This window comes from Anguilla rostrata, chromosome 1 (assembly GCF_018555375.3).
Source record: "Anguilla rostrata isolate EN2019 chromosome 1, ASM1855537v3, whole genome shotgun sequence".
In the NCBI taxonomy this organism is placed as follows: Eukaryota; Metazoa; Chordata; class Actinopteri; order Anguilliformes; family Anguillidae; genus Anguilla; species Anguilla rostrata.
The window spans coordinates 65972162-65985014 of NC_057933.1; the positions used below are offsets into that span (position 1 = coordinate 65972162).

Sequence of the window (12853 nt, forward strand, 5' to 3'; positions counted from 1 at the left end):
TGCATTAGCACAATACACTGTACAGTGTATTGTGCGAAGGCTAGCAGCACATCAACAAAAAAGATAATGCATTTTTCCCCACATGATTTTCATAGTAAAATAAATCCAATAAGAATTGAATAAACACCAAGCTTTTATTTAAATACATAGATTTTCATTATGTGCACTGTATTCACAGTAATGCATTTAAAAATATAAGCTATACACAAAAAAATATTTTCAGTGAAAACAAAACAAATTCTGACCCATCAACTAATATCCATGATATTTTATTTCATTATTGCAATCTAAAATATTGCACTATATAAAATATAGTCTTTATTGTAGTTGCATAAATTTTCAGCGTAAGATTGCATATTATACCAGCATCATGGAATGAATAAGCTAGCTCAGTAAACAAAACAATAGACTCAAATGTGATCTAAATAAACAGAGGTGTAAATAAAATATGGAATGAACAGTAACATTACATATTTTACAGGAAACAAAATTCTGTAGGAAGGCATGCAAGCTTCTGTCACTGAAAGATTTTGCAGTGTACAGTAATGCACAATGTAACATACTTTCTGGAGATAACTGTTGAATGCATCAAAGCAAATAAGACATGTATTGCATGCTGGGAGCCTTACACACTGAAATGAAAAATGCTCAAGATATTGATGTGTCAGTTTTGCTGCAAGGTGAAATTGAACTCCATTTATGTATTTGGGGTGTCTGTTTGTTCAAACATCAATGTGCAATGGTTTACACCCACCATTAAGTTCTTGGATTTAGCAGCTTGAGAGGCTGGGCACTGGAATCTGCACTGGGATAAAAGAATGGATACAAGGTGTCTTTGAAATTTTCCCCCAAGAAGGAGAACAGTGAACTCATGTCTTCTGTGTTGTAAAAGGACAATTGGCCTGCCTCATAATCTAGGTACACACCGACCCTCCTCACCCCCTTGTTGCCCACAGTCCAGTACCCATTTTCAGGGGACAGAACCACCCAGCCATCCCGCTCTGCTGTTTCACTGGCCACACCCACATCCCAGTCCGGTTGGTCTCCCACCTCTACCTCCCAGTAGTGACGGCCTGAGGAAAAGCCATGTTTGGCCAGTACGCATGGGCTGAACTCAAAACGGGCCTCTCCCATGGACAACCCTTCCTTGGGGGTGTGGCTGTAGCGGGCAGTTGTGAGGTCATTGGAGAGAGACAGGAATGGATTGGCAGTGGCTGGGTCAAGGGTCAAAGTACAGAGACCTGCAGAAAAGACAATGAGAGATGGGGTACTATTTTAGTATAAATAGTAGTACTGAAGAACAGACTGTAGTGTAACTATCACCATTTTGTTCCATTATTTGAGAAATAATGCAATCAATCACTTGGTAGATTGTTCTCGGTGAGTGTTCTGCAAAAGTGCAATTTTAGCATTTAGTTCTGCACGCCCACTCATAAAAAAGAGAGACGGCGAGAGAGAGAGAGGGGTGGGAGAGAGAGAGAGAGCAAGAGAAAAAGAGAGAGAGAGAGAGAGAGAGAGAGAGAGAGAGAGAGAGAGAGAGAGAGAGAGAGAGAGAGAGAGAGAGAGAGACTAACTACAGAAATTAAAGTTTTGTCAAGTGACACCTACTCAAATTGGGTGGTGGTGCATGGTGCGAACTGTTAACATGGGCTAAAAAAGTAAGCTATAATTTCACGGGTGATTGATATCTGCTCTGACAGGACAGAGCTAAACCTGCATCTGATGTTGCAGGAAGCATGAGCAATGTTGTATTAAGGAGTACGTAAATTTGACTTATTTTAAAAATAAATGTGTACAAAGCCTTCCATTCGGTCAGTAAATTGCCAAACATAGATCTAAAATAAAGACCTGTGGATTAAAAAATCAGGGTTTGCCCTGAATCCTGGACTAGTTCATTTTCATGCTAGATGTGTCATACTGCAATAATTGTCCATGAAAAGAAACATTATGAAGTATAAAAAATCAGTGGTGGGTAAATAAAATGGGAGCCATTATAAAGTGTATGTAGTAATGAAACAACATGGTCGTTTATTAGTTTATGTATTTTCAAAAGTCAAAGGTAAAAGTGTTCTCCTAAAGAGTTTCAACTACTCTGTTGGCAAAGTACAGGTTTTTTGAAAGCTAATTTCTATTCATGGGTTTCCTGTTTGTGAAGAACACAAACACAAATGCACACCTGCTATTTCCTGTTTCCATTGATGAACCATGACTCAGGGCAATAACAGGATGTGGGCTATAGTGCGTGCAAAATACTGTATACAGTATGCAATGTGCATGATATAGTATAAAGTAGAAACATGAGGCTCACAGTCATACCTATCTGATGCATTTCCTATTTGAACTTCCATACTAAGTAATTTTTCAAGTATTCACACATACTGCCATCGGTGGTATATCCCAAAATATTGATACCCATCACAACCATGAATTAATTGTGCTTTATGCAATGCTCCTCCAGAGCATGGTAAATTCTGAACTACATACAAGTTCTAAATGTATCATACCTGGTTGAATCACTTCTTCTAATTTCTTCCACAGAAAGTATTGAATGGGCCCTTTATAGATTCCCAGGTCAAACCAATCTTTGACCTCACCATCCAGCACTCCAAACTGTGCTTGTATTCTTCCATGAAAAGAAGAGCATAGACACATGATTTGTACAGTAGATTTCATTTTCTCTATAAAGAAAGGGATATCTATGACTTGACAAGACATGAATACTCATGATCCCTCAATAAATGTGGAAGTTACTGCCATTTAATTATGCCATAGAGACTCTTGGTTTCTTTATTTTTGTATTATTGCATGAAGTACAAAAATTACAAATGTTCCAAGCAGTTCAGATGGATGTTTTAGATACTTCAGGTCAGTAAGATTACCAGAAAATACATATATATAAAATTTTCTCACCTCACTGTCACTTCTTGAACATCCTGTGCAACAGTAGACATGCACAAAAAAGATAAATATTACCACTGGCATTATTATTATTATTATTATTATTATTATTATTATTATTATTGTTATTAGTAGTAGTAGTAGTCGCAGTACTAATAACAGTTGGAGTAATTTCTATAGAGTAATAAATCGAAGAGTTCAAAGAAGCAAATCACTAACCTATAATACTAAAATGAGAAGTTTTGTTGCAAAACTTACATTGATCAGTGCTGCAGGATCATGCCCTTCTTCCTGAAATCTAGCACTGAGTGAGGTAACTTCCTGTGTCAGGGTGTCAGTTTCCTGTGAGAGATGAGCCAAGGCTTTCTGCCTAAGGGCCAGCAGTCTCTCTGTGTCTCTCTGTAGCATGGAGCACAGCCTCTCCCGTTCCCTCTGGATGCAGTGCAGCAGGTGATCAGTCTCCTGGATGAGATGGGCTTGGAGGGAAACAGACTGGCTCTGTGGAATGAAACAGGTTGCATTGCTTGTAAGACATGCTGGAAAGTAACATATTCCTACACAATGAGCTTGCAGCATTGCAACATTATTCCCACACAGTGTCACACTGTTGTTTTGATATTGAATGTTGCTATGAAATTTGATGGTTATGAGAACTTCCCTAGTAAACTTTTTTTGTCATTTATTAATCATTGTATCATCTTATGGACACTTTTGCGTTAACTATTTTGAAGAATTACCTTGATTTCTTGGATTTCTTCCTCACTCTTCTGGTAAAGTTTCTTAATTTCGTCCTTCTGGCTCTCAAAATGTCTCACAACCATTTGGAAATTCTCCTGTAATGTGATATGTTAGTCAGAACATCTTCATACCGCCCCTCTGTCTCCCATTCCTCCCCGATTCACTCAGCTTCACCCTGCTCCACCCCACCGCACGTTTCTCCACCCCACTCCAGCCTCCCCCCCAACCCCGTCCCTCACCTGACACTGCGTCAAAACCTCCTCTATGGGCGCCAGTCTGTGGGTGCGGTGGTCTTTGGAGACAGCACACACCACACAAATCCCTATCCGCTCTTCCTCACAGTACATCTTCAAGGGTTCCCAGTGGACAGAACACAATCCTCTTCCTCCCTCCTTTTCACCCCTCCTGACCAATGCACTCTTTGAGGAAGGGCACTTTCTGGGTCCCTCTAGTGGAACCTTGTGGTGGTGCATTCCCAAGCCACGCATTCTATCCACAATGGTGGCAAGGAGCTTGTTACTTTTCAAGGTAAACTGGGGAAAAATTTCACAACATAAAGGGCAGGTGAATCCGCTATTGTTCTTTTCTTCCATCTCTCCTAGCTCCCTCCTCTCTCCTTTCTTCCAGTAATCTATGATGCACTGCCGGCAGTAGTTGTGTTCACAATCAAGTCTGACTGGGTCCACATAGAGGGAGGAGCACAATTGACAGGTCACTTCATTGACCAAACTCATGGCCAACCCTGTCTCTTCTCCTGATGTCATTTCAAGAAAGGTCCAACTTCCAGCCGTCAATCAAGTCAACTGTTCAAGGATTTGTTGTTTTTGACTGAAACAAAAGGAAAACACATTTGATTACAATGAACATGTAACTGAAGGTAATGATTACCTGTAATATAGGCGTACAGCTGAGTTTTGCCCCAATGTCTGCATGCTAGATGAATGACTAATTGAATGATGAGTGATTAATTTATGAATAAACCTAATCTGATAAATTGCTTTTCAGAATACCATGAATTGAACAACGGTTTTGAAAATCTTATTCATACCAGTCTCAATGCTTGAGATTTGGATAACAGTTGTCTGTCAAAGACATCATTTGAAAGTATGGTATTTTTATGCATATTACATTTATTAAGACACAAAAATTATTTTAAAATATTTTAACTGATCTAAAACAACAACAAAAAATTCTGGAGGTGTTGAATTTACCATCATCTCAGTGAAAATCATCTAAAATCATGACTGAGCTTTCTTATCACAACAAAAATACACTGCTGCATTACATTCAGTTGATTCTATAAACCTTCAAACAGTAACTGTTGAGTCTTTCAGAGAAACCACAGACACTGACCTCTAGAGTTGTAATCTTCAGTACTAATTCATCAGATTTAGCTTCAAGTCTTTCTCTTTTTTGGTTTCTGAATGAACAGTCAGCTTTCACTGTTTAACCTCCTCTTCCCTCTTGAAACATTCTGAAAGAACCGCTCTCGAAAGTTTAAAAAGAACTTCCTCCTTCTCTGCCCCCTCCCCTTCCCCCCAGTCTCATTTAGGCAGAAAAAAAAAACAAAAGATGTGAGCTGACAACAGCTTCATGATATTAGCATTCACTCTGTACCATTATACAGCTAATTGTATAGTTATTTGGTTCAATGGAATTAGCTGAGTACTTTGTTCTCTCACACAGGCCTCAAGATACATTCTAAGGTCTGTGAAATAGTACACAGGTGAGTACACAGGTGCATGCATGTTTGTGTTTCACGTGCACATCCACATCCACATACAAATCCGGTTCAAATTTGGAAGCAGAAATTAAAATAGATTTTAATGACATACAATAATTTGAGTTATATGTTTTACATTTACATATAACATGTCTTTTCCCCACTACAAATTATGTTTTCACACAGAAAGGCCAAAGTGAAGGGGATGAACTACAAAGCAGTTAACACACTAACATCAAACAGAACGGACAGCAGTCATCAGATCCAAGATGTTAATAAACTATAAATTGTGTTGGAAACTTACAGTATGTAGGTCACGAGCATCTGATCAGCTTGAGCACAATTAATTCATTCTAGGACACGTCTGTGGATCTAAGGATCTTTGTTGTGTGCAAAATCTATTTACAGATGTAAATGTTTCCACTGATTTTTCCATTACCTCCAATACTGTTAAAAAACAGCACTACCTTTTATTGGTAGCCAACACCTGTCAGTGAATGCATTCTGTGTGAGGTTGTTTATTAGCAGGACAATAGGCCAAATATTATCCTAGTATTAGGGAATCAGGATAGCACAAAAAAAAAAAAAAAAAAAAACGTACAAAAACGTTATACAGTCTTAACTGTTAAGAAAGTTCAAGTTAATGGTCGTGGACGCACTATGACTTGAAATGGTTTGACTTTAAGGACAACACTTGCAACCCCAGTCAGGTCCGGCAAGGTTTCTTTGTTTCCAGAGGGAAGAAATTGAAAATCACGAAGTAAGTAGGCAGTGAACAGGAATAGCTCCATTTTGGCTATGGACTCCCCAAGGCACAGCCGGGCTCCACCTCCAAATGGCAGAAGAGCACGAGTGGAAGCTCTGCCTCCATCTAAAAAACGTTCTGAAAGTAGAATTATAATCAGTGCAATTCTTACAATGTTTTAACAACTCAATACAGTACATGAGTGATTCGCTTTAATTTCCACAGACCTCTGATTCCTAAGCATTTCCATTTAAGCAAAATAAAATAAAACTGGCATGTTTGAAATATATAAAAAAGCATAGCTTTACTGATCAATAGAATGGGTGGACTTTTTTTCAGTGTCAGCACAGTTAAAAAGCCAGCAAGCTGGATATTAATAACTAAGTAGCTTTTATTAAAACCAGGACTTTCCACAGACCAACATAGGGGTTCACACAGATCAGTTCATAGATCATAGTTTGAAAACCACTATTCTAGACAGCATACTTGTTGGGTGCAACAGTCTGAGATGTATCATTGGTGAATATGCATTTTAAGTCAGCTGCACAACCTGGTTTGAAAGCATAGGGGTCAATCCACATTGCTGGGTCATGGTGAGCACCATACAGATTGGGGATAATAATGGTGTCCTTCGGGATACAGTAACCTGCAATGCTGAACAAACATATAATACATTGTCAGTGCATTGTGAATTTGTGCATACAAATTTACTCCAAATTTTTGCACATTTATCTTGTACTCCTACCTGCTGTCTCTAATGGCACGGTGAGGAACTGCAAGTGGAGCCACAGGTCTAAGTCTAAGCACCTCATTGATCAGAGCAGACAAGCAGGGCAGCTTGAGCCTATCACTGTACTGTGGGTACCGAGTATCCAGCACTGTACACAGCTCACTGTACACTCTACACTGCACCTAGAGTGAGAGAGAGAGAGAGAGAGAGAGAGAGAGAGAGCAGACAAAAATTGTTTGTTTAAAACAATAAAAGAAAGAAATGTTGGCCATTTCAGCCAAGCTTCATTCCGTATGAGATGATGTTGACAAGATTTGAATGAATGGTATGTACTGGTTTACAGGTAAGCACCTCAGGCCTGTGTAGTAAGAAGGCCACAGTCCAGCCCAGCCAGGCAGCAGTGGTCTCTGTGCCACCAATGAGCAGATCCACTGTAGCCATGTGAACATGAGTTTCTGTCAATGCCTGCAGGCAGAAAACTTTTTACAGTATTATATATGTTAAACAGTCTTCTGTTCATTAAAGTGGCAATCTCGAAGATTTCCGTTTCGTTATCTTTGTCGGTACCAATGGCGAAAAGCGGTAATTGCAGTTGTGTTTTTGGACCTCACTTCCAAACAGTGTCGCCTGTGTGTGACGTCAGTCAGCTGGCACCTGGGCCATGGTAACTATAACGTTTACTATTTACTGAATAAAAAATGCTTGTTATAAAAGTAACGTTATGTACATACTCATTCATTGCCTACTATTAGGCTAACTTAAGCTGTCTTTACACTGCCGACCTGGGTTTAAATATTGTAGCAGACCTGGGGTAGAATTAGTTATGATCAATTTCCACAGACGTTCTTTATCCACCTTTTGCCCCGTATGAACATCTTTACACTGCAGAGAAGAATCCGTGGGATTCGCTGTGGCTCGTGCAATTATGTATCTCGTGCACAATAAACACTGTCTTTCTCGTGAATGATTGTTCACGAGATTGTGTGATATTTTTGAAACAACTGCCTTGGAAAATGTTACCCCTGGTGTTACTGGTTTTGCTAGCTGAACTGTTCGAGAATAAAGCTTCAGCTGGGCGTTAAATTTGCAAGCACAAGAAGAATAAAACAAAAACAAAGGACATTTAATCAAAAAACTGCATCAAGGCTGAAAGAACATATGAGGAAGCGTAAGAAAATAATAACAACGCTAATCCATACTGCCGTATTTTTTAAATTAGTTTTCTCCGGCTTGACATCTTTACACAGAAATCAGACCCGGCTCTACTCCACCTATACCCATGGGGTTAATGCTCTGTGTAAAGACGGCTTTATTCCGATCATTATAATATATTGATGAACTTGATGGCAATGTAAATCACGGTAACGTTAAGGCCAGTTCAGATCAATGATTCGCAACCAGACGAAACGGTTTTAGAATGTTGCAGAGAAAATTGCAGCGGTGTGAACTGGTTTGTAGCAGAGCCATTGCCTGCCCTGGGGTCCCAAAAGACCCACCTTGTCAAATCGCCAAGTGCAGTTTTAGAACGTTCACAATCAGACGTCTTGGAATTTTGCAAGTTGCATCCAGTCTCGTTGCGAATCATTGATCTGAACTGGCGTTTATTTAGCTACATTGCAACGGTGCAACAAGGTAGCGTTGCATTTGAGAGATGGTTTGCGAGGTCGGTACTGGTCGGTAGCGTTAGCTAGCATTTTTTCAAATTGTTAGCTGACATGAAATTATGTTAATTACATTAGCTAGCTAGCTAGCTAACGCAACGTTACCTGATATGAGAGATGGCTACTGACTGTGCACAAGGTTGTCTAAACTAATGTTGCCTTTCTTGACATGGTCTGGTAGCTAGCGTTATCTGTGTAAATAACTATGTAATTTAGTAACATTTCATGTTACACAAAAACTTTTTAGGGTTCCATAACGCTAGCAGAAACACCGCCTACCCTCTCTGGCGGACCAACCACTGATGGGTGATGGAAAACGCGTCACTAACTGTGCGCCGCTTGTGATTTTTTCCCGGGAATGTGGCACAGACACCCGGTTCTTTAATCATAAATAATAATAATAATAATAATAACAGTATAAATTAATATAATAATAGGCTCAATCACCATTGTGCTACTTAATTCAGCGATATATAGTGACTTAACAGACATTTATTTTAATGAAAATCTTTGAGATTGCCACTTTAAGTTTATTCAATAAAAAATAAATAGCACTAATTCCAAAATGACTACTGGATTTAAATGACACATTGTGCATTACATAATCAAAAATAAACAACCATATTACAATCCTGACTACAAATGTTGGACAGGTACATTACCCACCACCCTCTCTTTCTCCCCCAGTGGCTGATCCAGGCTCTGAAGTAGAGAGGCTGTTATAGTACCCCCTGTCCCTTCATCCGGGCACAGCTCCTGAGGCAAAAATATAGCCGAAATGGAAGATTTTTTCTCAGAACATTTCTTAGTATGCTGTAGCGCTATTTGTGTGAACCAATACTCTTAATTTACTTAAAGATTCAACTTCTTTGGCTGATATTATGTTATTATTCTCATGCATTTGTGCTGATGTACAAGGCCTAGAATCTGGTTGATTCCAAGCAAACTTGCCTTATATTCTTGGATATGTGATCTAATGATGTCATCTCTCCTGGCCACCGCTTTCAGTAAACGAGAGAAAGGAGGATTGGGCAACTTCTGATATAAATGAAAAAAAAAACATTATTCAGGAAATGCTACATGCTACAATTATTGCTACAAAAACAGTGATCAGCAAAATCAAAATCAATCAGATCAAAAAAACAGTAATGTTCATAAAAATTCTTGACTAGAAGTAATAATAATTATATAATTGATATGTATTTAACTGGAGCATTGCACCTACATGTGGTTGGGATTGTCCCGTTCAGAAATATATCAAACAACAAATGAAATCAATCAGGCAAAATGGCAGGTTGTTCTCCCACTCGCTTTACGCTTTATATTACAGGCAACGTTGATAACATTCCATACCCTGAGCAGGGGAAAGGAGTCCAGGGCAGAGATCCAGGGGGAGCCCCACAAAGACACAATCTCATTCAGACAGCCATGCAGACGCTGCAGCTCAGGGGAGCTCTTGTCATACTGGGAGAGAGAACAGCTAGTATGAGTGTTAGAGAGGGGGGTGACATCGTTTGATGCCAAATCCATACAGCATTCTGTGGCATTTGGATGGGAGTTTTAATAAGATGACAACATAACCCTGCAAAGGCTCCAACCGTCATTTCAGTAAATGACAGGACCCCCTAGCCTGTGTAGATCCATCATTTATTTAATTAAGACCGACAAACACCTAGATGGCATCACCAAGATCTCAACAGTCAACCTATTCACCCAACAGCTTGACTTATAAAGTAAAACAAACAGTAGGCTGATATCTTCCCTTATAGAGATGCTTCTTCAAAAATGCATTTACTGCATATGAGAGTTATCATTTTTAAGCTTTTTAAATTAAATATGCGACTGTTGCTGATAAATACATTCAGGTAAAGAGAGTACTGACTTCTTTTCCAAAGACCAGAGTAGTGATGACATTACTGGCAGCCACGGTGAAGTCCTCTGACAAATCCACAGGAGTCTCATTGTAGTCCATTAGAACCTGGCACCCAAACACACACACACACACGCAAAAGTACACCCTGTACCAATCTGTCAGTAAATTTAGTCCAATTTTGTACTGAATTTAGTCCAGCCAACCATTTGTTATCAGTATCCACTTTATACTATATAGTACAGGGACAAGGAAGCGGAAATTGAACCTTGATCATAAGACTACACCAAGAATGGGACACTAATCAATTGCGTGGTTCAGTTCATTCCAATTTCATTCACTTTAGTTGTTCGTTAGCAAGGCCACAAAAAGTTACCACAAGAATATAACAAATTGTATGTACACCTCTCTCTATATAATGTTACTGCAGTTATGAGCATGGTACACAACACCTCTTGCGCAATGCCATGCATACATCTTGTACCTGCCTGAGGGTGAGAGCCTGCTTCTGAATGACAGCGTGCAGACACTGCGCAGAGCAACGCTGCAAAGCACTGTGGGCCAGGCGGCGATGTGTCCGCCACGCCTCACTGTAGTCCCCCAAAGAGATGGATTGCCCACCACCTGACACAATATCGCCTGAGAATATTATAAAGATTGGGAAAAAGTGATAAGCAGAGGGAAAGCGAAAGAGGGAGACCAGGAGGGAGGGAAACAGTGATAAGGGAAGAGAAAAAAACCTGTTAGAGGCAAAGTGTAAGTTTGACTAGTTTGGTAGGGTACAGAACAATGGCTTGGGTAGGGAGAGTGCTACCGGTGTATGAGTGTGGCCTCCCAGCAAAGTCTGACCACTTCTTCACCAGGGCCTCCCGGATCATCTCAGCACTGCTCAACACAACTATGGCTGAAAGACACATGTACACATTCACTCAGTCAAAGCCTCAGATCTGAGCACTTGTTCCAATACACTCAATTCATTACACGCATCTCATCAGGGGTCTACTTTTGGCATTTTAAAAGCTCATCAATCAAGTTAATGCAAATTAACTTTTATCACACCGCACTGCTTGAAGATAAACTTTAGTGTGGGATTTTTCATCAGTCCCCATTTCGCTAATTTTTGACTGACGCAAGTGTAAAGTGGGCGGCGCTTGTCTGCTACAGATGAGAGGCCTTGAAATGCACCAACACCCCCTGACTAAACCCACCTGAAGTACAAGATGACATATAGACATGTGACAAAGAACAGTGACCAATTCCTACAGAAAGCAAATGACATACGTTTTAGGGCCAAATTCATTGGATTAACTATTTATATATATGTGTGTGCATATATATATATATATATATGTATGTCACCGTTCACATCTGTGGTTGTATTAGTAATTTTTTCACTAAAATTTCTCTATAATTCGAGCAAAAAGCTTATTAATTACTGAGGTAATAATTTAACCCCCTGCCCCCTGACACACAACACTGCCAAATGATGCATACATCATGACGTTGAAGGGTTAACACCTTACTTGTGTTGCCACAGTAGAGTCTGTAGATGTTGCCATAGTGGTGAGCCAGAGAGGTCAGATGATTGGGGAGGTGGTCCCGTGTCAGCTCCAACATGTTGCCCAGAAGAGGGAGGGAGGTGGGGCCAGGGAGGGAGGGGGAGAGAGTGTGGGGAAGAAGCTGGTTGAGTGGGTAAAGGAGTGTGGAACCAACAACTGAGTGGAGATAAAAGACAAAAAATGACTAAAAATACAAGTGAACCTCATATGGCTTTATCAAAGCAGTGAAAATAAAATCTACTACCAGCAAACAGACTATACATTAACAGCATTAACAGTAATGGCTGGATATTATAAAGTAACAATCTACTAAGTGAGTATACAATGGGTATGATGCACATGAATACACATCAATATATCAGAAGCATGTGTATTTGGTCATGAAATTTGAACGATGTCCTGCGGTTCACCTTAAAATAAAATTTCATACAGAAATCATAGTTTGAAATTGATAAAACAGTCTGCTTTCTGGGAAGTCGAAGGAAGTCTGATAATGAAACAGAGGTAAAGTGTACAAAGTGACATAGCAAACAAGATGCCAAAGGAATGGCACTGGGAAAGCATAAATACTGTACAAATAAACTATATGTCCAACAAGCCACTTCCCCTCCATTTTATTTTCCTATATTACTATTTAACTTACCCAGGCCTGAAAACGCAGTGACACTTACCGTTTGATTGCGAGCATAGCTTCTGATCAGTCTGTCTGGGGTAATAAACAAACACTAACCACAGTACACACAGCACGACTGCTGTACCCGCACCCACAAATGTCATGCAGACTGGCATCACATTAATAGGTTATCACTCGAAAAGAGCAGAGACCACTGCACAATCTCTACTCCTTTTATATTCTCTCAGTCTCTCCCAACTCCTCCATCTCGGTCTCTTTTCGAGTGATCTGCTGACATGTGTCCTCTTACTCAAGG

The 12853-nt window shown here is 39.8% G+C and overlaps 2 protein-coding genes across 3 annotated transcripts; both read right to left on the reverse strand.

The window, feature by feature from the left end:
• Positions 1–115: 115 nt before the first annotated feature.
• LOC135262958 (zinc-binding protein A33-like) lies at positions 116–5285 on the reverse strand. 2 transcript variants are annotated; one of them, XM_064350440.1, is made up of 8 exons: positions 4990–5285; positions 4685–4718; positions 3876–4464; positions 3636–3731; positions 3157–3396; positions 2911–2933; positions 2505–2623; positions 116–1241 (listed from the first exon to the last, which is right to left on the reverse strand). In XM_064350440.1, the coding sequence occupies exons 3-8, from the start codon at positions 4398–4400 to the stop codon at positions 757–759; spliced, it is 1488 nt and encodes a 495-aa protein (XP_064206510.1). In that variant the 5' UTR covers positions 4401–4464; positions 4685–4718; positions 4990–5285; the 3' UTR covers positions 116–756. The 2 variants fall into 2 exon arrangements, with proteins under 2 accessions (XP_064206510.1, XP_064206501.1); XM_064350431.1 differs by lacking the exon at positions 4685–4718.
• Positions 5286–5427: 142 nt separating this feature from the next.
• LOC135263100 (steroid 21-hydroxylase) lies at positions 5428–12754 on the reverse strand. The gene is made up of 12 exons (XM_064350728.1): positions 12596–12754; positions 11889–12080; positions 11180–11269; positions 10850–11004; positions 10378–10473; positions 9849–9959; positions 9447–9533; positions 9162–9251; positions 7186–7299; positions 6850–7016; positions 6655–6758; positions 5428–6242 (listed from the first exon to the last, which is right to left on the reverse strand). The coding sequence occupies exons 1-12, from the start codon at positions 12711–12713 to the stop codon at positions 5995–5997; spliced, it is 1572 nt and encodes a 523-aa protein (XP_064206798.1). The 5' UTR covers positions 12714–12754; the 3' UTR covers positions 5428–5994.
• Positions 12755–12853: the final 99 nt, after the last annotated feature.